Source organism: Scyliorhinus canicula, chromosome 14 (assembly GCF_902713615.1).
Source record: "Scyliorhinus canicula chromosome 14, sScyCan1.1, whole genome shotgun sequence".
NCBI lineage: Eukaryota > Metazoa > Chordata > Chondrichthyes > Carcharhiniformes > Scyliorhinidae > Scyliorhinus > Scyliorhinus canicula.
The window spans coordinates 30255801-30281600 of NC_052159.1; the positions used below are offsets into that span (position 1 = coordinate 30255801).

Below are 25800 nucleotides of genomic sequence, written 5' to 3' on the forward strand. Positions count from 1 at the left end.
ATAGACAATATGCTGTGTCATCACCACTGAGTTTGCATCTGCTTCAGCTTCTATAAATGATGAGAGCAAATGGATGGCACTGTGCAATACTGTACAAGGGCAGTATTGACACAATTTGCTTTGCCAAACACAGGCATGAAAATGACTACGTAGTCAGAACTCAATGGAAAAGAACCAAGACACACACAAGAGCCAATCTTTAATCCCAATTTTGCTTGAAATTGAGCACAAGATAAAAACATTTGTATTCTGCTCCATTCCAAGTTGTAGATTGCTTCTTGACTGGGATAGAGACTACACCATGTAAAAAGGTAAGTGGATTAATAGTTAATAAATACATGGTTCATGTATTATCCAGGACTGGTTTTGGTTGCTTGAGGTGGTTGGGAAACTTGCCCCACCCTATTGTCTTACCCTTAAGGGGCCTTGAGGTTTTCTTTGCTTTTTTTTGCCTCTGGAAAGCCAATTGAATGGCTGCTGGAGAATTGGGGGAAGAATAAACGGTGCAAGGAGGAAGTGTCTAGCCATGATGTCCAGCAATCAGAAGTGCAAGGTAGGTATTTTTTAGCCTGTCATTTTTGTTTTTTGGAATAGGGTGAAGGTCATGATTCGGTCAATGGCTGCTTTCGTTGAACTCTTGGGTACTGAAACTAGATCCTATCAACATGCTAAAACTAGACAACATTAATGAACCTCTGTTATAATGGGCTGAAACAGAAAATAAAACTGCAGCACACTCCCAACTACATTTTAGGCTATTCTAAAACATGCTTAATATACTACCTCGTCACCATAACACCACAATTCGTTTTTTTAAAACTTAGAATACCCAATTCATTTTTTCCAATTTAAGGGGCAATTTAGCCTGTTCAATCCACCTACCTTACCCATCTGTGTGTTGTGGGGCCGAAACCCACGCAAACACAGGGAGAATGTGCGAACTCCACACGGACTGTGGCCCAGAGCCGGGATCGAACCTGGGACCTCGGCGCCGTGAGACTGCAGTGCTAACCAGTGAGCCACCGTGCTGCCCATAACCCCGCAATTCTAAGTTCATGTCCGAGATGCTACTGGCATTTGTGTCCAAGTTCTACATTGTCACAAAAATTGGTGCTCCCACATCACTATAGTTCATCTCAGTTAGCTAAAGAAAGTAAAGCTGGTGTCAAATGCACAAAGTACTTCAAAGCTCTGTTTGCCCTATCCTGCTGGCTGTAAAAATTGTGGAAGAGGCTTTAAAAACACTGCCTTATGGTTGCTTTGAACAAAAGAATATTTTATAAGAATCGCATGTAATTGCATCTAATTTTTCAGTATGATGACATTATAAGTGATTCAGAATCAGCTGACGTTTCTGAAGGATCAGCCATATATGTTTGAATACTCTTTCTGAAAACTGCATTGTTCCATAAACAAGTTAATGGAGGGGAAGGAAGGATTATGTTATTTCCTTCTGTTCTGCATTTCCGCAGCTTTTTAGGCCTTCCTTTTGCAAGGCCCACTTAAAAAAACAAATAATTAAAACTGCTGTGACTGTACTTTTGGAAGGGTTTGCTGCTTACGATACAAGATTTTTATCACCATAATGAAATAAGGCATTAATCTACACTTAAAAGTCTGGGCACTCTAAACGGCACACCCATGATGCTAGCAAGATGTTTCATTTTGTGCTAATATACAAAAATGGAACCTTACTATGAGAAAACAAAGCAAGGGTATTTAATCAGTGATAGCAAATGTGTATTTAAAAAAAGACCTTGTTTGCATGATAACACACTGATACAAAAGAGAAAAATTAATTTGCCATTTTTGGTTCCTTTGGCAATGGGCAAAATACACAAGAAATTAATGATCATGGGAGGAGGAAATCTTTAAACTTTTATGATAAGTAATTTTCTATTCCAAACATATGTTGTTGTCACAACACCAAAATTCCACAATTTTTTGCACTTACATTTTAAAATGGATGACAACTAAAAACGCGCCCATTTTTGTAGAACAAAGTTGCATACAGTAAGCGGTTTTCCATAGGTTCCTCCGTAACTGTCGATTTGTCCATCTTTCTAATCTAATCTTGAATGTTGACAACTCGTACCTCAATCACCAACACGAGGAGTGATTCCACAACCTCACAACTCTTTACAAAAAAATTTTCCTCTACCATATTTTACAACTAATACTTAACATCAGCTTCTCCCTTCATTAAGCACCTTGGAACATATACCATATCAAAGATATATACTTTTTAGACAGGTAAATTGAACCCCTCTCTTATGTGTGTATGCACTGCATATTGATCAAACAGAAGGTTTATTCACATGCATTTCATGTTAGCATAATCTATTCGACAACGTGATATACAAGTGGACAACTTGTGTGCTTAACAGAAAACCAGATGATTAAAAAAAATTCCATTACAGTAGTCCCCCGTTATACCGCGCTCCGCGATATACCGCGGGGGGGGGCTTATGGACCCCAACTGTCAGTTGTGTCAATTTCAGCGGCCGGCTGATTGTTTCAGTGAGAGAGCAGCTTCCCTCTCTGGATCAAAGTGAGCCGGCCGCTGAAATTGACACTGCCCGCTGCTCTCTCCCTCCAATCCAACTTTTAAGTTTTAATGTTTCTGATTGGAGGGAGAGAGCAGCGGGCAGTGTCAATTTCAGCGGCCGGCTCACTTTGATCCGGAGAGGGAAGCTGCTCTCTCACTGAAACAATCAGCTGGCCGCTGAAATTGACACTGCCGAGGGGGGGGGCGGGTGTTGGGGGGGAGAAGAGGGGGTGCGGGTGTTGGGGGGGGGGGGGGGAGAGAAGAGGGGGGGCGGGTGTTGGGGGGGAGAGGAGGGGGGCGGGTGTTGGGGGGGGGAGAAGGGGGGGGGCGGGTGTTGGGGGGGGGAGAAGAGGGGGGGGGCGGGTGATGGGGGGGAGAGGAGGGGGGCGGGTGTTGGGGGGGGAGAGGAGGGGGCGGGTGTTGGGGGGGGGGGAGGAGGGGGGCGGGTGTTGGGGGGGAGAGGAGGGGGGCGGGTGTGGGGGAGACCCCCCTGGGGGTGCGGGGGAGAGAGGGTGGACCTGCGGGTGTTGGGGGAGAGAGGAGGGCCCTGCGGGTGTTGGGGGAGAGAGGGGGGCTCTGCGGGTGTTGGGGGGGGGGGGAAGAGGAGGGTGGCGGGTGTTGGGGGGGGAGAGGAGGGGGGCGGGTGTGGGGGAGACCCCCCTGTGGGTGTGGGGGAGACCCCCCTGGGGGTGTGGGGAGAGAGGGGGGCCCTGTGGGTGTTGCGGGAGAGAGGGGGGCCCTGCGGGTGTTGGGGGGGGAGAGGTGGGGAGGGCGGGTGTTGGGGGGGAGCGGGTGTGGGGGAGACCCCCCTGGGGGTGTGGGGGAGAGAGGGTGGACCTGCGGGTGTTGGGGGAGAGAGGAGGGCCCTGCGGGTGTTGGGGGAGAGAGGGGGGCCCTGCGGGTGTTGGGGGACGGGGGAGGAGAGGGGGGGGGGAGGGAGGGGGCGAGCCGGAGGGTGTGGGGGGACAGGGGGCGAGCTGGACGCTGTGGGGGAGAGCAGGAGGGTGTGGGGGAGAGGGAGCGAGCCGGAAGGTGTGGAGGGAGAGGGGGCGAGCTGGACGCTGTGGGGGAGAGCAGGAGGGTGTGGGGGACAGGGGGAGAGGGAGAGAGCCGGAGGGTGTGGGGGGAGAGGGGGCGAACCGGAGGGTGTGGGGGGAGAGGGGGCGAGCCGGAGGGTGTGGGGGGAGAGGGGGCGAGCCGGAGGGTGTGGGGGGAGAGGGGGCGAGCCGGAGGGTGTTGGGGGGGGAGGGGTCTAGTTGGAGGATGTGGGGGGAGAGGGGGCGAGCCTGAGGGTGTGGGGGGAGAGGGGTCTAGTTGGAGGATGTGGGGGGGGAGAGGGGGCAAGCCGGAGGAAAAAAAAAGAAATTGACACTGCCGGCTGCTCTCTCCCTCCAATCAGAAACATTAAAACTTAAAAGTTGGTTTGGAGGGAGAGAGCAGCGGGCAGTGTCAATTTCAGCGGCCGGCTGATTTCAGTGAGAGCAGCTTCCTTCTCCGGATCAAAGTGAGCCGGCCACTGAAATTTTAATTGGATCCACGATGGGGGTTTAAAATTTATTTAAAAATCTATGCTAGCGCTTCCCATTGTGAGTCTACGGGGGTCTGACCTCTCCCCCCGCCCCCCCCCCCCCCCCCCCCCCCCCCCCCCCCCCCCCACCCCCCCCCCCCCCCCCCCCCACCCCCCCCCCCCCCCCCGTAGACTCTCAATGGGAAGCGCTAGCATAGATTTTAAATAAATTTAAAACCCCCATCATGGATATCCGCGGCTCGGATACAACGCGGGTGGCTGTCTTGGACCCCAACACCCGCGTTATAAAGGGGGACTACTGTACACAAAAATATGGTCAACTATATTTGGTGGCATTAGATTTGTGAAAAGTAAATGATAGTGAAGCTAAAAAAGATGTGCCCAAATTTGCTGCTCGTTGAAAAATTGATAATCATTCATTTCGGTGTGGTTCTGTTTATTTCAACAGCTTTGGCATCTGGTACCTTTTCTACTAGTAATGCCACCAGTAACACAAATACAATACAGGTGTATTAAATTCTTACATACCTGTGCGTCACCAATCCACTGAGAGTCCCCATTCTCAGATCCTGCCAGCTCTTCTACTAACACAGAAGGAAATACGCCGATGCAGCCATTAAACTCGCCCTCCCAGAAGCCATCATCCTCTTGGTTTTCCTTGTTTAATATCCTAATGATAGCTCCCTCAGGAAACGATAGTTCATCTGCAGTCTGCCCCTCATAATCGTAAAGTGCCTTCACAAAACAAACTGAATGGGAAACAAATGTTCTTTTTACTACTGAGAATCTTACAGAAGGTAAGCCAAAATTAACGCGACTGCTTTGTATCCAATGGCAAAATCAAAAAAACATTAATTGGTCAGCAGGTAAGAGACAGATTAGGGACAAATTGACTTTGATTGGCTGTGTGCGCCAATCGTGGTTTTCCCATGGATTTGTACTGGGGCTTCAGCTTTTTACTGTATAACTGACATAAGAAATAAGATTAATTGAGTGCGCAATACTGTGGCAGATAGAGTTCAATCAGTGAAAGATATTAAATCTAAGACAAATTGGAAATGACTTTTAATGGCAAGGCATTTCGAACTATAGAGGAGCAAAGGTATTTGGGTGTCCATATACAGCAATAGCTGGTGTACTGGTACAAAAGTTAAATCAAACTATCTAATAGAATGTTATCACTGACTAGGTTAGCACTTATTGTCCATTCTTTGTTGCAATGAGAAGGTGCTGGTGGACCTTCTACTGGATATAACTATGTAAAAAGCAACCATGCTGGCCTGGGCCTAGTATGGCAGTTTCTCTTTTTAGTTTCTTTTTTGATACTTGTTGAGTTTTTAAACGACAATCTGACAGCTTCATGGTCATTTTTAATTTCCAGATTCTCAAACCATTATAGTGGGATTTCTCATTCTTTGGACTGCAAACCCTGTCCTCTAGATTATTACATCACTCACTGTACTACCATATCCCTAACCATACTGGGCTTTATTTTAAAGGGGCTACAGAGCCTTGCTACACGTGACAAGCCTTGGTCAGACCCTATGTGGAGAACTGCAGTTTGTTTTGGGCACTGCACTTCAGGAAAGATTTACTAGCCTTGGAGGTGATACAAATTCATCAGAATGATACTGGGGTTTCAAACGTTAAAGTACGAGGGAAAATTGCGTATACTTAATTTGCATTCTTTTGAGGTCAGCAAAGTCAAGGGATGATCTAATTTAATTTCAATGTTAATGGTAAAAGGGTTTGATAAGGGAGAGAGAGAGAGGTTGTGTCGTCTCATGGGAATTCTAGACCAAGAGGGCATAATCTTAAAATTAAAACTAACCATTCAGGAGTGAAACCATGAAGCACTTGATTTATATTTAGATTTGTCACATATACCGAGGTACAGTGAAAAGTACTGTTCTGCGTACAGTCCAGGCAGATCGTTCCATACATGAAAAACATCGGACGTACAATAAATACATAAATATAAATAAGAGAGAGAAAATGCTGGAAAATCTCAGCAGGTCTGGCACCATCTGTGGGGGGAGAAAAAAGCTAACGTTTCGAGTCCGATGACTCTTTGTCAAAGCTGCATCGTGGACAACGATGACTCCGCTAAGGCAATGTCCACGGTACTCAAAACACGGGTGGTGCCGAGTCCGGAGGTGGCGATTTTTGGAGTGTCGGAAGAGCCGGGAGCTCAGAGGGCGAAAGAGGCTGACGTCTTGGCCTTTTCCTCCATGGTAGCCTGGAGACAGATCTTATTAATGTGCAGGAACTCAAAGCCCCCGAGTGTAGAGACCTGGGTTAGTGACATGGCTGGGTTTCTCAGTCTCGAGAAAATAAAGTTTGAGGGCCAATGGTAGGGTTCACCCGGAGGTGGCAACTGTTCATCGACTTTCTCGGGTAAAATTAAAATGTCAGCAGCAGAATTCCAAAAGTGGGGAGAAGGGCCCCAGGCTGTTGTTTTATTGTTGGGGGGTGTGAAAACTGGGATGGAGGTGGTAATGTTTATGGTACCATGTTCACATCGCTGTTATTATTACAAAACCTTGCAAATACCCTACTAAAAATATTTTAAAAAAGATTTACGTAGAAACCAGACCACTCATACCAATGAATGTGTAATAATATTCAACCCTCACATGACGAATTAACCTCGGCCTATGTGCCTGTGCCATAACTCTTCATTTCCCTTTCCTTCAACTACCTACCTAATTTGTACACAAGCACAATGCAATAAATTAAAACAATTAAAAGCTAACCCAGGACACAAAAGATCAAGGCCGAGATTCTCCATTTGGGAGATTATGTTCTCCTGCCGAAGAATTGAAACCGATTTATGCTCTCCCAGGAGTGCAAATCAGGAAGCAATTCCTTATCCCTTGTCATACAAATGTATGCATGAGCAGGAGTAAGAGGGGTTCCCGAAAGAATTCCAATATCGGGCCGCCATTGAGTGGGCGGCCCGATAGCAAAGATAGCGACCAGCCACCCTGCCCACCCCAACCGCAAATCAGTTCTCTCTTCTCCCTCCCCCCCCCCCCCCCCCCCCCCCCAACACCTCGACACTGCAAACCAGCCCCCTCCTCCAGATTACCTGGGCGACCTCCCTTCCCCAAGTATGGTGTCAGCAGTCCCACTCCCCCAAGATTCCCTAACTAGGGAGACTCATCCATCTTGCAGGGACATCCTTAAGGAGTTACCCCCTTGGCCCACTGCAAAGTCGACCACGTCAGGGCCACGCTGGTAAATACCAGAGGTGAGCCGCTTCCCAGGGGACCGGAGAATCACATAGGGCTGGAGAATAGGGTGCCGGGCCCTCTAAACGGATGCAAAAGACCCATTTACATTAATTTACATCCTCCCACTGGCATGCAGTCGTGAACCTCGATCCCGGCACCAGCAGGGGGTGCCGATCCAGATTTCCCCCGACCTGATTCTCCATCTCATCGGGAAACGTGCTTTGTGGGGTGCTGATCCCGATTTTCTCCGGGCGTCCGATTCCCTGTCCCATTGGGAAATGCACTTCAGGCATCCCAGGACGGAGAATCCAGCCCCAAACCTGGGACCTTGTTGGTTCCTGTCAGCCCTCCAAGCCTGCGCCAATCACGATGCCTGTCTAAACTAAAACCTTCTGCACTTCCGGGGTCCCTATCCCGCTATACCCATTCTGTTCATTTATTCGTCAAAATGTCTCTTAAATGTCGCTATGGCACCTGCTTTCACCACCTCCTCCGGCAGCGGGTTCCAGGCACTCACCACCCTCTGTGTAAAAAAAACTGCCTTGCACATCTCCTGTAAACTTTTCGCCTTGCACCTTATACATGTGTCCCCATGTAATTGACTTTTCCATCCTGAGGAAAAGAGTCTTGGGCTATCCACACTGTCCATGCCACTCATCATTTTGTAAGCCTCTATCAGGTCGCCCCTGAACCTCCGTCGTGCTAGTGAAAACAAACCAACCTCTCCTCCCAGCTAATACCCTCCAGACCAGGCACCATCCTGGTAAACCCCTTCTGTACCCTCTCCAAAGCATCCACATCCTTCTGGCAGTGTGGCCACCAGAATTGTACACAATATTCCAAATGTGGCTTAACTAAGATTCTGTATAGCTCCAGCATGCCTTCCAACTTTCACAAAACTATGCTGCCTATCGCTAATACGTACATTTATTTGTTTCTTAATGGGAGTAAATCCTGTCCCTAAGAATCATAGAATTTACAGTGCAGAAGGAGGCCATTCAGCCCATCGAGTCTGCACCGGCTCTTGGAAAGAGCACCCTATCCCCATAACCCAGTAACCCCACCCTACGCTAAGGGCAATTTTGGACACTAAGGGCAATTTTCATTGGCCAATCCACATAACCTGCACATCTTTGGACTGTGGGAGGAAACCGGAGCACCCGGAGGAAACCCACGCACACACGGGGAGGATGTGCAGACTCCGCACAGACAGTGACCCAAGCCGGAATCGAACCTGGGACCCTGGAGCTGTGAAGCGATTGTGCTATCCACAATGCTACCGTGCTGCCCTAAAAATCGTTTTCAATGGGCGGCACAGTGGCTAGCACTGCTGCATCACAGCGCCAGGAACAGGTTCGATCCCAGCCCCGGATCACTGTCCACGTGGAGCTTGCACATTCTCCAGTGTCTGCATGGATCTCATCCCCACAACCCAAAGATGTGCAGTTTATGTGGATTGGCCATGCTAAAATTACCCCTTAACTGGAAAAAAACGACCACTGACAAAAATCTCACCAGCCGATAATTTCCTGGATTATCCCTTCTACTCTTCTTAAACAAAGGAACAACATTGGCTATTTTCCAGTCCTCTGGGACCTCACCTATAGCTAATGAGGATACAAATATTTCTGTCAAGGCCCCAGTAACTTCCTCTTTTGCCTCCCTCAGTATTCTGGGGTCGATCCCATCAGGCCCTGAGGACGTATCTACCTTAATGTTTTTTAAGATGCCCACGCCTCCTCCTTTTTGACCCAGAATTCTACGCACCCTTCCCTAGACTCAGCATCCACCAAGTCCTTCTCTTTGGTGAATACTGACGCAAATTAATCATTTAATACTCCGCCCACATCCTCTGGCTCCACACATAGATGCCCTCCTCTGTCCTTGAGTGGGCTAACCTTTTCCCTTGCTACCATCTTGCTCTTTATAGACGCAAAACATAATTTGGGATTCTCTTTGATCCTGTTTGCCTAGGCCTTTTCATGACTTCTTATAGCCCTCCTAACTCCTTGCTTAAGTTCCTTCCTACTCTCTTTATATTCTTTTGAACTTTACTGAGCAAAGTTATCCAAATAATCTCAACTAGAAGCAATATACCAATGATAAAAATATTAAGTCCCATTGTTTACTGCTCAAAGCCCTTGTTAGATTATAACATTGCTGTAAGGCTTGCAGGAACAGGATCTATTGCCTTATGGTTGGTTGATAATCCAAAACCAAGTTACTCTTCAGGTTGGCTCCATCAGCATTCTAAGCAGGGCTGTAATTGTGACAATATCTTATTACAAGACTACTTTGCTAGGCTTCATCCATATCACTGTGCATCGAAATATATCAATCTGATATAATCAGATATTAAATTTGCACTTTAAAAAGTATTCATTTTGACTATACCCACATTAATTGGTCAATTTTTATATTGAAATCTAATTGGAGAAAACTGACCTATGCTGCCCATATATTTTTCTAGATAGGATGAAAATTGAAAAGAAGAAACCTACCACTGGAATCTCCATTAATGCCACCAGTTCCTAGCTCTGGCTCTGTAGAGTTGCTTGAAGAATGAGATCGTGCATCCAAGGAACCCAGAGTTTGAAGCATACTGATCAGACTATTGGAGGTCGGAAACCGTAGGTACTTTTCTGGTACATATCCTACTTGAGCTGCCTTATTCCTTGCCTTTAAATGATGGAAAAGATACAAATAGACTAGCATGAAAAAGTAATGCCACGTCTGACCATTCACCCTTCCCAAAAATAGGAAGGTTCTAAACCACATCCAAACAAAGCACGTTATGTGAAAATTGAATTAACCCAAAAGGTTAGTTTCCTTTCTTTCATGATGTTAACCAAGATATATTATTAAAGTTTCAGTGAAATTCAAAAAAAAATGTACGATAAATTTGAGTAACATTTATTTCAAAGGATTAACAGCATGGCACCTTCAATAGAAAAGCAAGAGTCTACCGGCATGAAATGATTAAAATGAGAACAGTGAAAAAAAATGCTGACAGAAGAAACAAAACATTACTCATGTGTAACTATTCAAATGTATAGATATAAACATTTTCTGCTTTCAATCAGTCATTTTCATAAAGGAACAAAGATTGGGTTGTGATGAAGTGAATGACTTGATTTAAAAAAAAAGTTAAAACATACTTAATTCAAAGTGCTAATGTGATGTAAGTTTTTTTAAAATAAACATTTTATTGAGTTTTTTTTGGCATTGTAACAGCAGCAATATAAACAATGTACATGAAAATATAAACATAGTGCAAATACCACCTCCCTCCCCAACAGGTCCCACCATTAATTTACTTAACCCCCTAATCTACGCTAACCTAACACCCCACCGCTGACGATTAATTCTCCGTGAAGAAGTCGATGAATGGTTGCCACCTCCGGGCGAACCCTAACTGCGACCCTCTCAAGGCAAACTTAATTTTCTACATACAGAGAAATATGGCCATGTCCGATAGCCAGGTCTCCGACTTCGGGGACTTTGAGTCCTTCCATGCTAATAGTATCTGTCTCCGGGCTACCAGGGAAGCAAAGGCCAGAAAGTCTGCTTCTTTCTCCTGCTGGATTCCCGGATCCTGCGACACCTCGAAAATCGCCACCTCTGGACTCAATGCCACCCTTGTTTTTTAATGCCTTGGACATGACGTCAGCAAACCCCTGTCAAAATCCCCTCGGGCGGAATTCTCCGCAAGGCCCGACGGCGTTGCGAAACCCGGAGAGGTTCACGACGGCGTCGGAAGCCTCTCCCAGCCCCCTGTTCTCCCCTCCCCGGGGGGATAGGAGGGCCGTACCGGGAAACTCGGCTGCCGGGCCTTGTCCCTGGTTTCAAGGCCCGGCGCGCCAAAAATGACGGCGCAACGGCGCCTAATGACGTCAGCCGCGCATGCGCGGGTTGGGCAGCTCAAACCCACGCATGCGCGGTTGCAGTCTTTCCCCTCAGCTGCCCCGCAAGACGTGGCGGCTTGATCTTGCGGGGCAGCGGAGGGGAAAGAGTGCGTCCCCTTGAGACGCCGGCCTGACGATCGGTGAACATCGATCACGGGCCCGTCCCCTCCTGAGCACGGTCGCGGTGCTCGATCCCCGATCCGCCCCCCACAGGCCCCACACTTACCTGGCACGCCATGTTCACGACAGCAGCGACCAGGTGTGGTTGCCACCATCGTGAACAGGTCGGGAACGGCAAGCGCTCTGCCCATTCGGGCCGTAGAATCGCGGGCCGCCGTGAGAAACGGCGGCCCATGTTTCTCTGAGCGGCGTGTTGCAAAACCGGAAACGCCATTTTGCGGGGGGGTGGGAGAATAGCGGGAGGTGCGGGAGCGGACCTCCCGCTATTCTCCCACCCATCGTGGTTGCGGAGAATCGCGCCCCTCAGCTTTGGACATGCCCAGAACATGTGGACATGGTTTGCTGGTCCTCCATTTTGCACAGCTATCTTCCACCCCAAAGAATCTGCTAATCCGGGCCACAGTCATGTGAGTCCGGTGAACGACCTTGAATTGAATCAAGCCGAGACTGGCACAAGTTGCAATCGCGTTGACTCTACTCAACGCGTCCGCTCAAAGGCCCTCCCTCTATCTCTCGCCCGAGCTCCTCCTCCCACTTTCGCTTCAGCTCCTCGGTCTGTGTCTCCTCTGATATGTGATGCAAGTTTTAATTATCCAGAATGCTTTTCATACCCAGACACACACACCAGCATGTAATGAAGTTACATTGGAAAATAATTGATCAATTAATAAAAATGCTTTTACCCAGCTGAAAGACAAATGAAAATTGCAATACTGAAATGTTTTAATCTACCGTGTTTCACAAACTCAGTGCCTCACAAAGTGTAGTCATTGTCATAATGTACACAATGTGGCAACGAGTTTTCACACAACAAACTGCTACAAACAACAATGTGATAATAACCAGATAATCTGCTTGGGGACACAGTTTGGCAAGGATAACTCTCCTGTTCTTCTTCAAAATAGTGCCATGAGATTTTTTACGTTCCCCTGAGAAAGGAAATGAGGCTTGAGTTTAACATCGCAACAAAAAGGATGGAACCTCTGACATTGAAGCTATTTCTCGGTACTACACTAAAATGTCAGCTCAGATTTTTGTGCTCAAATCTCTGGAGTGAAACCTCAAGTTCTGATTCATGGCTGACACTTGTGGTTAACAGTAGGGACTATCTTAACATGAAATGAAACACAAACCTTCACCCAGTCTTCCATGTCACCATCTTCGATTACTTCCAAGAGTTCATGTTCTTCAATTGTGAGCTCATCTGGTTGGTTAGCCTACAGAAAGCAACAAGGATAAACGGTAATCATATATGTCAATATGTAAGTGATTTTACACCAAATTAAGGATTTGATTTCTCTGTTATGTCTTCCTCGGGTTGATTACATTTTAGTGTGTTTCTTGAAGCACAAGCTTTTCCAATTCAGTTCCAAAAATATAATTTCATTAAAATGTAAACAAGTATCTTGGAATGCAATGAGGGTTGATAAATTTATTGAGGAGTTAGAATTATAGAATACTTACAGTGCAGAAGCTGGTCATTTGGCTCATCGAGTCTGCACCGATGCTCTGAAAGAATACCCTACCTCAGCCAACACCTCGCCCTATCCATACCTAACCATCGGACAGTAAGGGGCAATTTAGCATGGCCAATCCAGCTCGCCTACGCATTTTTGGTCTCGAGTTGATTAAAAGTATTTAGCAGCGCAATGCTTCGCCACACCCAAATGAAAGTGCAATATTTACCATAATTCGGCATTTTTTGAATAGATAGCAATGTTATTTAGCTGAAGTAATATTTAAACCCTGCTTAAGTAAAACGACTGATGTTACAAAAAGACGCAGCATTATCTTGCACGATCATTTTAAATAAAATTGACGCGTAAAATGAAGAAAATTTAAATTCTTTCCTTTCACTCAAAAAAAAAAGGCTGACTTGCGGTGGCGGCTATGCGTTGGGCAGTCTCACCCTCACTGAGTTCAATAGGAATAAGACGGTTTCACCGTCTACTCTCTGAGAAGCCCTGCAGGTGTATGAATCAGGTCCTCCGGAAGAGGGGGGAGAAAAAAACGTGGAGTGAGGTTCATTACAGAGTCAATTTCACCTCATGTGTGTGGTTAAGCCAGATCCAGTTTAAGGTGCTTGACCAGGGCACCTATGAATGGGTTCTTCTTGGGGATGAAGGACAGGTGTGAGTGGTGTCCTATGGGCCCAGTGAATCACACGCACATGTTTTGGTCTTGCCCCAACCTTGTTAGTTTCTGGGTCTCCTTTTTTCACACAATGTCAAAGATTTGGGGCGTTCAGCTGGAGCCGTGGTCTTTGGTGGCCATTTTTTGAGTTTCAGACGTGCCGGTGCTGCAGATAGGGACGAGGGCAGATGTCCTAGCCTTTGCCTCACTAATAGCCTGGAGGAGAGTTCTGCTTGCACGGAGGTCCCCGGGGCCACCCAAGGCCTCGGCGTGGCTGGGGGATCTGATGGAATTGTTGCACCTGGAAATGATCGTATACCATCAGGAGTCAGTGGAAAGCTTCCACTCGAGGTGCAAGCCTTTCATCTTCCTTTTCCAAGGGGTTGGTTACCGTCAGGATTGGGGGGGGGATGGGTTGCCTCTGTATTTTGTTTAAGTTATGGTTTTTTATTCTCTCATAGGGGTTGAGGAGGGGAGGAGAGGGGGTTTAGGTGGTTGTTGTATTGTTGTTATTTGTGTATAATGAAAATTTTTGTCTGAATACATTTTTTCTTTGAAAAAAGCTGCTAAAATAAACTCAGGATCTGAACAATTGTAGGTTGTATTAACATCATGATTATACTGTGTATATGAAATAATTTGCTTTGAACTGATGCTAATGTAGAATCCAGAATTAGGGCCAGCACAAAACAGTGCATTCTGTGGCTGACCGTGTCCATTTTTTAAGCACTGGTGCTAAGTAAAATTGCTTTACATTAATTTGGCTGTTGTAACGTAAATGATGCATAGAAGTAGTATAGTGACAGAAAATTTTCAAGTATTTTCCACATGGTTCTTGTGAAATTACAAAGAACCAGTTTCTGCAAATTTGCAGCACCATTCTGTGCACCGTGATGGGGAAGAATGAATATGGTTAGCGTAAAACAGGAAAAACAGTTTGGACCAAGACAAGTTGAATTATCAAGGCTGATAAATAAATAAAGATCAATTTGGCAAGATACCACAGTTGCCTGTGGAATTATACCGTACTAAGCAATTAATGGCTGCAGGATCGGAATGGGGAAAAGTGGAGAGTATTTCTTCATTGGTTCTTTTGTCTGGAACACAAATCCTGATCATAATTTTTTTTAAAATTACAAGTTCTCTTCTAACTGATGGGAAATAATATCGGGTTGCTATTCTGTATCACACAGCTACCAAAGGATTCAGGGTAGTCAATTGCCTCTGTCAGTGGAACTGTTTTTCTGTTTCCACTACTAGTGGCTTTTTCGTTAACTAGAATACCTACTTTTCTAAAGCTTACTATCTGTGGCTTAGTTGACATATTGTTGTTGAAATTTGCACAATTGAAAGAATTCATCAAATGCCTTGAAATTTTGTTGATTGTCCAGTATTCCTCAATTGTGAAACTATTTTCTTGTATTAACCATTGAATGACTAATCCTCTGCAGATTTCTGGTGTCCTTTGCTTCTTTATTGCTCTTTGTGCTGTTTCAAGCAAATCCCACGATAAGAAATTTGGTCACTTCGTTTTCAGAGAAATTTTTATTTGAAATGTCACCCGTTAATTATTACTTTAATTATTAGCTTTCACTTTACGACTGCCCCGACAAGGACGACATGTGCCCTTAAATCACAAAAGGTTTATCACAGGATCCTTCTAATTAATTAATTAGAATAATTAAAAATACAGAAATAATATACAATATATAGTTGGCTACAAGTTCCAGAGTTTATTTTAAATTTGTCTTCGGGCCAATGAGAAATTAGAGGCGAAGAAGGTTGGCCCTTGGCCTATGCAGAGTTAGCTTCTTTTGGTCAGAGCAGTTGTTGAGTCACTGATGGAAATGAGGCTATGACAGGTGAGGACCTTGAGATGATTGTTATCACTAAGGAGGTAGTGATGGGCAAGCTAATGGTGCTAAAGGTAGACCAGTCTCCTGGCCCTGATGGAATGCATCCCAGAGTGCTAAAAGAAATGGCTAGGAAAATTGCAAATGCACCAGCGATAATTTACCAAAATTCACGAGACTCTGGGTCCAGGCGGATTGGAAATGAGCAAACGTGACACCACTGTTTAAAAAAGGAGATAGGCAGAAAGCGGGTAATTAGAGGCCAATTAGCTTAACTTTGGTAGTAGGGAAGATGCTGGAATCTATCAAGGAAGAAATAGCGAGGCATCAGTATGGAAATTGTCCCATTGAGCAGACGCAGCATGGGTTCATAAAGGGCAGGTCGTGCTTAACTAATTTAGTGGAACTTTTTGAGGACATTACCAGTGCAGTAGATAACAGGGAGCCAATGGATGTGGTATATCTGGATTTCCAGAAAGCTTTTGACAAGGTGACACATAAAAGGTTGCTGCATAAGATAAAGATGCATGGCATTAAGGGTAAAGTAGTAACATGGATAGAGGATTGGTTAATTAATAGAAAGCAAAGAGTGGGGATTAATGGGTGTTTCTCTGGTTGGCAATCAGTAGCTAGTGGTGTCCCTCAGGGATCAGTGTTGACGGGCCCACAATTGTTCACAATTTACATAGATGATTTGGAGTTGGGCACCAAGTGCAATGTGTCCAAGTTTGCAGACGACACTAAGATGAGTGGTAAAGCAAAAAGTGCAGAGGATACTGGAAGTCTGCAGAGGGATTTGGATAGGTTAAGTGAATGGGCTAGTGTCTGGCAGATGGAATACAATGTTAACAAATGTGAGGTTATCTATTTTGGTAGGAATAACAGCAAAGGGGATTATTATTTAAATTATAAAATATTAAAACATGCTGCTGTGCAGAGACACCAGGGTGTCCCTGTTAAGACTAGGGAGGTTATGCTGCAACTGTATAAGGTGTTAGTGAGGCCACACCTGGAGTATTGTGTTCAATTTTGGTCTCCTTACCTGAGAAAGGACGTACTGACGTTGGAGGGTGTGCAGAGGAGATTCACTAGATTATTCCCAGAGCTGAAGGGGTTGGATTACGAGGAGAGGTTGAGTAGACTGGGACTGTACTTGTTGGAATTTAGAAGGCTGCATCTTATAGAAACATACAAAATTATGAAGGGAATCGATAGGATAGATGTGGCAGGTTGTTTCCACTGGCGGGTGAAAGCAGAACTCAGGGGCATAGCCTCAAAATAAGGGGAAGTAGATTTAGGACAGAGCTTAGGAGGAACTTTTTCACCCAAAGGGTTGTAAATCTATGGAATTCCTTTCCCAGTGAAGCAGTTGAGGCTCCTTCATTAAATGTTTTTAAGATAAAGATAGATAGTTTTTTGAAGAATAAAGGGATTAAGAGTTTGGGCCGGAAAGTGGAGCCGAGTCCACAAAAGATCAGCCATGATCTCATTGAAAGGCAGAGCATTCACGAGGGGCCAGATGGCCTGCTCCTGCTCCTAGTTCTTATGTCACTGTAGTTGGCATCAGCAACCCTGGCAAGGGAGGATAGAAATACCAGCAACCAATGATTCCCTTTGTTTTCTTTCTACCTCACGATTCTTTGCTCAGCTATAATAGTCGGGCAGCACGGTAGCACAAGTGGATAGCACTGTGGCTTCACAGCGCCAGGGTCCCAGGTTCGATTCCCCGCTGCGTCACTGTCTGTGCGGAGTCTGCACATTCTCCCTATGTCTGTGTGGGGTTCTTCCGGGTGCTCCAGTTTCCTCCCACAGTTCAAAGACGTGCAAGTTAGGTGGACTGGCCATGATAAATTGCCCTTAGTGACCAAAAAGGTTAGGAGGGGTTATTGGGTTACGGGGATTGGGAAGAAGTGAGGGCTTAAGTGGGTCGGTGCAGACTCGATGGGCCGAATGGCCTCCTTCTGCACTGTATGTTCTATGTTCTAAGATAGTAGTGTAACAGCCTGAACTGCTAATTGTTAGTGGGGGAGCATTTTGGAGGTAGTGACCACAATTCTGTGACTTTCACTTTAGTAATGGAGAGGGATAGGTGCGAGCAACAGGGCAAGGTTTATAATTGGGGGAAGGGTAAATACAATGCTGTCAGACAAGAATTGAAGTGCAGAAGTTGGGAACATAGGCTGTCAGGGAAGGACACAAGTGAAATGTGGAACTTGTTCAAGGATCAGGTACTGCGTGTCTTTGATATGTATGTCCCTGTCAGGCAGGGAAGAGATGGTCGAGTGAGGGAACCATGGTTGACAAGAGAGGTTGAATGTCTTGTTAAGAGGAAGAAGGAGACTTATGTAAGGCTGAAGAAACAAGGTTCAGACAGTGCGCTGGAGGGATACAAGATAGCCAGGAGGGAACTGAAGAAAGGGATTAGGAGAGCTAAGAGAGGGCATGAAAAATCTTTGGCGGGTAGGATCAAGGAAAACCCCAAGGCCTTTTACACATACGTGAGAAATATGAGAATGACTAGAGTGAGAGTAGGTCCGATTAAGGACAGTAGCGGGAGATTGTGTATTGAGTCTGAAGAGATAGGAGAGGTCTTGAACAAGTATTTTTCTTCAGTATTTACAAATGAGAGGGGCCATATTGTTGGAGAGGACAGCGTGAAGCAGACTGATAAGCTTGAGGAGATACTTGTCAGGAAGGAAGATGTGTTGCGTGTTTTGAAAAACTTGAGGATAGACAAGTCCCCCGGGCCTGACGGGATATATCCAAGGATTCTATGGGAAGCAAGAAATGAAATTGCAGAGCCGTTGGCAATGATCTTTTCGTCCTCGCTGTCAACAGGGGTGGTACCAGAGGATTGGAGAGTGGCGAATGTCGTGCCCCTGTTCAAAAAAGGGAATAGGGATAACCCTGGGAATTACAGGCCAGTTAGTCTTACTTCGGTGGTAGGCAAAGTAATGGAAAGGGTACTGAGGGATAGGATTTCTGAGCATCTGGAAAGGCATTGCTTGATTAGGGATAGTCAGCACGGATTTGTGAGGGGTAGGTCTTGCCTTACAAGTCTTATTGAATTCTTTGAGGAGGTGACCAAGCATGTGGATGAAGGTAAAGCAGTGGATGTAGTGTACATGGATTTTAGTAAGGCATTTGATAAGGTTCCCCATGGTAGGCTTATGCAGAAAGTAAGGAGGCATGGGATAGTGGGAAATTTGGCCAGTTGGATAACAAACTGGCTAACTGATAGAAGACAGAGAGTTGTGGTGGATGGCAAATATTCAGCCTGGAGCCCAGTTATCAGTGGCGTACCGCAGGGATCAGTTCTGGGTCCTCTGCTGTTTGTGATTTTCATTAACGACTTGGATGAGGGAGTTGAAGGGTGGGTCAGTAAATTTGCAGATGATACGAAGATTGGTGGAGTTGTGGATAGTGAGGAGGGCTGTTGTCGGCTTCAAAGAGACATAGATAGAATGCAGAGCTGGGCTGAGAAGTGGCAGATGGAGTTTAACCCTGACAAGTGTGAGGTTGTCCATTTTGGAAGGACAAATCTGAATGCGGAATACAGGGTTAATGGTAGGGTTCTTGGCAATGTGGAGGAGCAGAGAGATCTTGGGGTCTATGTTCATTGTTCTTTGAAAGTTGCCACTCAAGTGGATAGAGCTGTGAAGAAGGCCTATGGTGTGCTAGCGTTCATTAGCAGAGGGATTGAATTTAAGAGCCGTGAGGTGATGATGCAGCTGTACAAAACCTTGGTCAGGCCACATTTGGAGTACTGTGTGCAGTTCTGGTCACCTCATTTTAGGAAGGATGTGGAAGCTTTGGAAAAGGTGCAAAGGAGATTTACCAGGATGTTGCCTGGAATGGAGAGTAGGTCATACGAGGAAAGATTGAGGGTGCTAGGCCTTTTCTCATTAGAACGGAGAAGGATGAGGGGCGACTTGATAGAGGTTTATAAGATGATCAGGGGAATAGATAGAGTAGACAGTCAGAGACTTTTTCCCCGGGTGGAACACACCATTACAAGGGGACATAAATTTAAGATAAATGGTGGAAGATATAGAGGGGATGTCAGAGGTAGGTTCTTTACCCAGAGAGTAGTGGGGGCATGGAATGCACTGCCTGTGGTAGTAGTTGAGTCGGAAAATTTATGGACCTTCAAGCGGCTATTGGATAGGTACTTGGATTAGGGTAGAATAAGGGAGTGTAGGTTAACTTCTTAAGGGCAGCACGGTAGCATTGTGGATAGCACAATTGCTTCACAGCTCCAGGGTCCCAAGTTCGATTTCGACTTGGGTCACTGTCTGTGTGGAGTCTGCACATCCTCCCCGTGACTGCGTGGGTTTCCTCCGGGTACTCCGGTTTCCTCCCACAGTCCAAAGATGTGCAGGTTGGGTGGATTGGCCATGACAAATTGTCCAAAATTCTATGATTAACCTAGGACAAAAGTTCGGCGCAACATCGTGGGCCGAAGGGCCTGTTCTGTGCTGTATTTCTCTATAATCTACTCAGTCTGGTGCCATATTTGCTGGGTCTCTCTCTAGAGCTTTTCTGTCCAGAGGTCGGGTGGCAGAGAAATCCATTACATAGTGCATCACAAATTAATGTTAAGGCTGTAAGATTACATTAGAATTACTGAGCTTATTTTGCTATTTTAACCACAAAAGTACTTTAAAATACTTACTGTATCTGGTGTTTATTGAATTAAGTACAATGAAGATTTTTTATAACGTTTCACCACAAACTGGGATAACTAAAAAGCTTGGTATATTGTAATAACGAGCAGATAATTTTGGTAACTGTTGCAGACACTTACAGCTGGATTGTCCTGGTTGGGCCAGTATCATGACATCAGCCTTATTTCCGGATCAGGCACCCGGAAGTGACCATGGTCATAAATCAAGTATGACCTTTTCGGAGATGGACAGTGAATTAAGACAATGTTTCCAGGAATCCGGTTCAATTAAGGACAGTGGGAAGATTGGGGAAGCAGGGGCCCCGGAGAGCCCAGTGTGTTTAGCCAGAAGCTCCATCAGAAGAGGTGGGTGCCGCTGAGACAGGTAGGAAAGCATGAGGGAACATCCAACGCCATCTGCAAATGTTAGATTGAAGAGGCCCACAGCAGGTAGGGCCATTGGTGTGGAGGGTTAACTCTTCCACACAACAGTTTATTGTTGCATTGGTTGTCTTTCGCCTTGGTGGTACCTTCATTGGGGCATGGAGTCTTTGACTGTGATGGCTGCCCTGCTTGTTGGCTTCACACATGGACGGGCTGCTCCAAAGGCAGGAAAATCACATCATCGTTGGAAAATGTGTCTTTATTATGTGGTGTCATTGGTTTCCACCTGTTGGAGGGGGCTGCCGACTTTCCTCCTTACCCACCCTGGGAAGTTCCCTTGGAAGTAGGAATGCTGTGGGAGAGATATCTGATGCAGCTCTCACGTATCCAAACCAGTCCTGGGAAAATTTAGCCTTTAAGGAGACAACAAAATCACATTTCACACAATTCTCAAAATGTATATTTCCAATTTACTAACTTTGTATGAATAGAGGACCTTGCAGGTAAGGGGGTACATGCGCAATGTGCCAGAAGGACTTGAGCTGCTGTCATCAAATACATCCATATTGTCTTCATATTCCTCACCATCATCCTTCTCAAGATCCAGACTTCCCTGCATAGGGCATTAAAAGGTACACATTGTGAGCAACTGCACCACTTCACTGATGCATCTCATTATACAAGGTGTGACAACTGAAGACTGGCAGGAATATTTATTTCCCTAGGAAATAAATAGGATTTTGAACCCACTGAGCTTGCTTCACACTATTGTGTTCACCTCATCTCATTTCCCAACTGCTGCATCTTTTCTTAATACTGCGACATCCCCAGTTTATATTTCCATTTAAATACCTCAATTATTTAAAAAGACACCACTTTGGAACAGTTCATTTCATATAAATGACACTAGTTGTATGAAGATGCTTTCCTTGATTTGTTTTAAATGAATTTAGCTTGAGCTAAATTCTCTTGTTATGAACTCCTCCAAGGTATGGTCGCATGGTAGCATAGTGGTTAGCACTGTTGCTTCACAGAGTCAGGGTCCCAGATTCGATTCCCGGCTTGGGTCACTGACTGTGCGGAGCCTGCACGTGCTCCCTGTGTCTGAGTGGGTTTCCTCCGGGTGCTCCGGTTTCCTCCCACAAGTCCTGAAAGACATGCTTGTTAGGTGAAATGGACATTCTGAATTCTCCCTCTGTACCCGAACAGGCGCCAGAGTGTGGCGACTAGGGGATTCTCACAGTAACTTCATTGCAGTGTTGATGTAAGCCTACTTGTGACAATGAAGCGAAAGGGCAAATGCTGCAAAATCTCAGCAAGTCTGGCAGCATCTGTAGGGAGAGAAAAGAGCTAAAGTTTCGAGTCCGATGACGCTTTGTGACAATGAACATTATTATTATTAGGGAAAAGTTCTACCATATCATATTTCCCAATGATAAATTGAAAATAGGTAAATATTGAAGGCAAAAAGGGTTAGGTGGATTGGCCATGATAAATTGCCCTTAGTATCCAAAATTACCCTTAGTGTTGGGTGGGGTTACTGGGTAATGGGGATAGGGTGGAGGTGTTGACCTTGGATAGGGGGTAAGGTACTCTTTCCAAGAGCTGGTGCAGACTCGATGGGCCGAATGGCCTCCTTCTGCACTGTAAATTCTATGTAATCTATGTAAAAATCGGATTTCCCATCCTTAATTGCCCAGATGGAGCTAACTACCTTTCTATCATACCAAATCTCTTCAGCGCCTGAAACAGTCAGATCACCTTTTTAATATATATATCAAGAGATTAGAATCCAAAATTACCCAGTTTCCCAGCAAACCTTTATCCCCGATTTACGTGCTGAATTTATCAAATCTAATGGGCGGGATTCTCTGAGCCTCTGCGGCAAAATCGCGATCGGTGCGGGGGCGGAGAATGCCCGCGATCAGTTTCGATGCCGAGATGCGATTCTCCGGTCGCGCTGGCCGGGGGTCATTGAAAGAGGCCCCCCTAGTGATTCTCCATGGCCGACCGGCCCAGATCCGCCGGCGTGGTTCCTGTATGGTTTCTTTGGGAAAGCGCAGTGTGCCTGTTCAAAAAGCACGAAACTGGATCATGTGACCCAGGAGCCGGGCACCTCGAGCCCAATGCAGGGGACAGGAATAGGGGACAAGGTGAAGTTCCAGTCAGGACAATGGAAAGAGAAGCATAGAAATAGGCACCAAGCCGAAAATAGTTTGCAGACTTTAAGTTATGGAGACTCAGGAGAAGCCCTGAGGATCTAAGGAGGCAGCAGAAGGTTGGTGGCTGTGTTCTGTGGGTTGTTGGGCGAAGGTAACACTTTGGAACAGTAGTAGTCTGCAAGTTGCTGCGGGAATGCAGACTCTGGTATCCAGGGAAATAGAGTCTTGAGAGACAAGATTTAAACTCTACGAATTAGGTTGTTGTTGAGACCGCCAGAGAGTTGGTGTGACTTTTGGAGAGCATTCCCAAGGTGAAGACTGGAATCCTTCACGAGGGAGGCAGAGTTCCAATGACATTGGGTGACTCTCCGTGTTTACTGACATCTGGGTGGGTTGTTGAGAAATTGTTTCACCTTTCTTACCCGTGTAAAGTTTATTTTTGTTTAAAACCCATGGAATCTTGTGGCTTTATCGTTTTAGCAACTGTCTTGAAAATCAAACTCACTGTACTTTACATTAAAAAAAAACTGGTCTCTAATTGAATTGTACCAAGACTTTGGAATCTGGTCCAGGAGGATCATAACATGATGACTTAATTTGCAGGGCAGCAAGTAGCGCACTGGATAGTACTGGGACTGCAGCGCTGAGGACCCGGGTTCGAATTCCAGCCCTGGGTCACTGTCCGTGTGGAGTTTACACATTTTCCCCATGTCTGCGTGGTTTTCACCCCTACAACCCAAAGATGTGCAGGTTAGGTGGGTTGGCCACACTAAATTGCCCCTTAATTGGAAAAAAATAATTGGGTACTCAAAAAACATTTCTTTAATGACTTAATTTGCCCCTTCCTCCTTTTAAGATTAAAAATTCTCCAGTACTTTTTCCAATCCAGCCAGTTTTGGAAGATTAAGGTAAATCTGCTGACCTAATGCTGTCAGCGGGAAGCTTGGCTTGAAGAAGTGAGGATTGGAGGCAGTGCAACAATACATACTATTGTAGCAATACTATCCTCTGACATGTTCCCCCAGTTTGGCTTCCTGCTAAGAATACAGGATTAGTGTATTTGTCCAATTGCAACTAATCCATGCTTAGTTTTATTTTAATACCCTCAAACAGAAAAACAGAACCTGCCCCCAGAGGAAATGATCATGGCTTGGAAAGCTTAAAGGAGTTAATCTAATTATTTCATTCATAAAATATTTCTGGTTACGTTAATGGCTACAACATGTGGTTAGCACTGCTGCCACACAGCACAGGGACCCAGGATCAATTTTGGGCTTGGGTGACTGACTGTGTGGAGTTTGCATTTTCTCCGTGTCTGCTCCAGTTTCTCTGGGTGCTCCAGGTTCCTCCCACAGTCCAAAAATGTGCACGTTAGGTGGATTTGCGATGATCAATTGCCCCTTAGTGTCCAGGATGTGAGAGTCAAGTGGATTGGCCATGGTCAATGCGCGTGGTTGGGGGGACAGGCAGTGGGCCTAGATGGAGTGCTCTTTCAGAGGATTGGTGCAGACATGATAGGCAGAATGGCCTCCTTCTGCTAAGGATTCTACGAATTCTTAATTTCACTGATTTCTCATCTTCAATCTCTGGCATATATCCATCTTCACTTGAAAGCAGAGGAAACCATTAACGTAGTAATTCTGCCACATCCTTACGCCCCCCTCCCCCAAAATTGCCACATCTTTATTTTTAACTGACTATTTATTTTTTAATGAGTAAACCTTCGAGATAATTATGACTTTAAAGTGTAAAATGCGAGTTGATTTGACCACCCATTAAACCCCATTCGATTAACGTGATTGCACATTTTACACAATTAGCACGTCAAAATTACCCTCACTTCAACCAGTTTTCTTTTAAAACTATTCATTTTTTTTCCCTGATACATTACCCTGGATACCATGTCCAAGCATTTTTCCTGAATAATTTCTCAATTTCCCTTTGTTGCTTCTTATATAATCTTCCCAGCCATTACTTATACAACTACTCATTGCCTTTAAGTTCTTCTAATAGTATGAATTAAAAAAAAAGTATTTTATTACAAACATGTATCAAAACAGGTTACAGCAAATAACACCCCAGGAAACATACTTCTCAGCAATCAACTATACAGTCTGTACAGAGTTTTCCCCCTTTTTCGCACCCCCCCCGCGATGAACAGTCCCTCAAACATGATCACAAACACCCCCCACCTTTTCTCAAAGTGCCCTGCAGAGCCCCTTAACTCATACTTTATCCTCTCTAACTGCAGGAAGTCATACAGGTCACCCAACCAAGCCGCTACACCCTCTGGCGATGTCGACCACCACTCCAGCACAATTCACTGTTGTGCAATGAGAGGGGCGAAGGCCTCGACATCGGCCTTCCTCCTCTCCATGAACTCCGGCTTCTCTGAAACCCCAAATATCACCACCAAAGGGTCCGGATCCACTCCTCCCTCCACTATCCTGGCTAAGACTGTGAACACTCCTGCCCTGAATCTTCCCAATTTTTCGTAACCCAAAAACATGTTCTTGTGATTCGCTGGCCCTCGCCCACACTGCTCAACTCATCAGCTACCTCCTGAAAGAACCCAGTCATTCACACCTGAGTCATATGCACCCTGTGCACCACCTTAAACTGTATCAGGCCCATCCTTGCACAAGAGGAGGTCCCGTTTACCCTACGCAGTGCCTCACTCCATACTCCCCAATTGATCTCCCCTTCCAACTCCGCTTCCCATTTGTCCTTGATCTTCACCACCCGATCACCTTCATGCTCCTCCAGCCACTTGTACGTTTCTCCAATTCTTCCCTCCCCTTCCACATCTGGATGCAGCTGTCGCTCCAGCAGGGTGTATCCCGGCAACCTAGGGAATTCCCTCCAGACCATTTCTGCAAAGTCCCTAACCTGCAGATTAACCTCACTCCCCCCTTGGCAGTTCTACCCTCTCCATTAGCTCCTCCAGACTGGCGAACCCTTCCTCCAAATACAGATCCCTCACCTTGACCAGCCCACTTCCTTCCACCTCCTGTCTACACTATCCATCCCCCCGGCTCAAACCCATGATTCTCGCACAGCGGCGTTAGCACCGACATCCCTTCCACCCTAAGATGCCTCCTCAGCCGATTCCATATCTTCACCGTGGACTGCACCACCGGGCTCTCCGAAAACCTACTGAGAGTAAACGCTGCTGTCACCATAGCCCTCAAACTAAACTCCTTAC

General features: G+C 45.8%; 1 protein-coding gene across 3 annotated transcripts in view; it reads right to left on the reverse strand.

The window, feature by feature from the left end:
- The window catches only part of LOC119977748 (F-BAR and double SH3 domains protein 2-like), a 326212-nt gene that overhangs the window by 15530 nt on the left and 284882 nt on the right, over positions 1–25800 (reverse strand). For all 3 annotated transcript variants that reach the window (XM_038818952.1, XM_038818954.1, XM_038818953.1), the window contains 4 exons: positions 20912–21046; positions 12531–12614; positions 9814–9991; positions 4605–4825 (listed from right to left, as the gene is read on the reverse strand). In XM_038818952.1, the coding sequence (XP_038674880.1) occupies positions 4605–4825; positions 9814–9991; positions 12531–12614; positions 20912–21046 (618 nt within the window). The remainder of the gene's footprint in view (positions 1–4604; positions 4826–9813; positions 9992–12530; positions 12615–20911; positions 21047–25800) is intronic.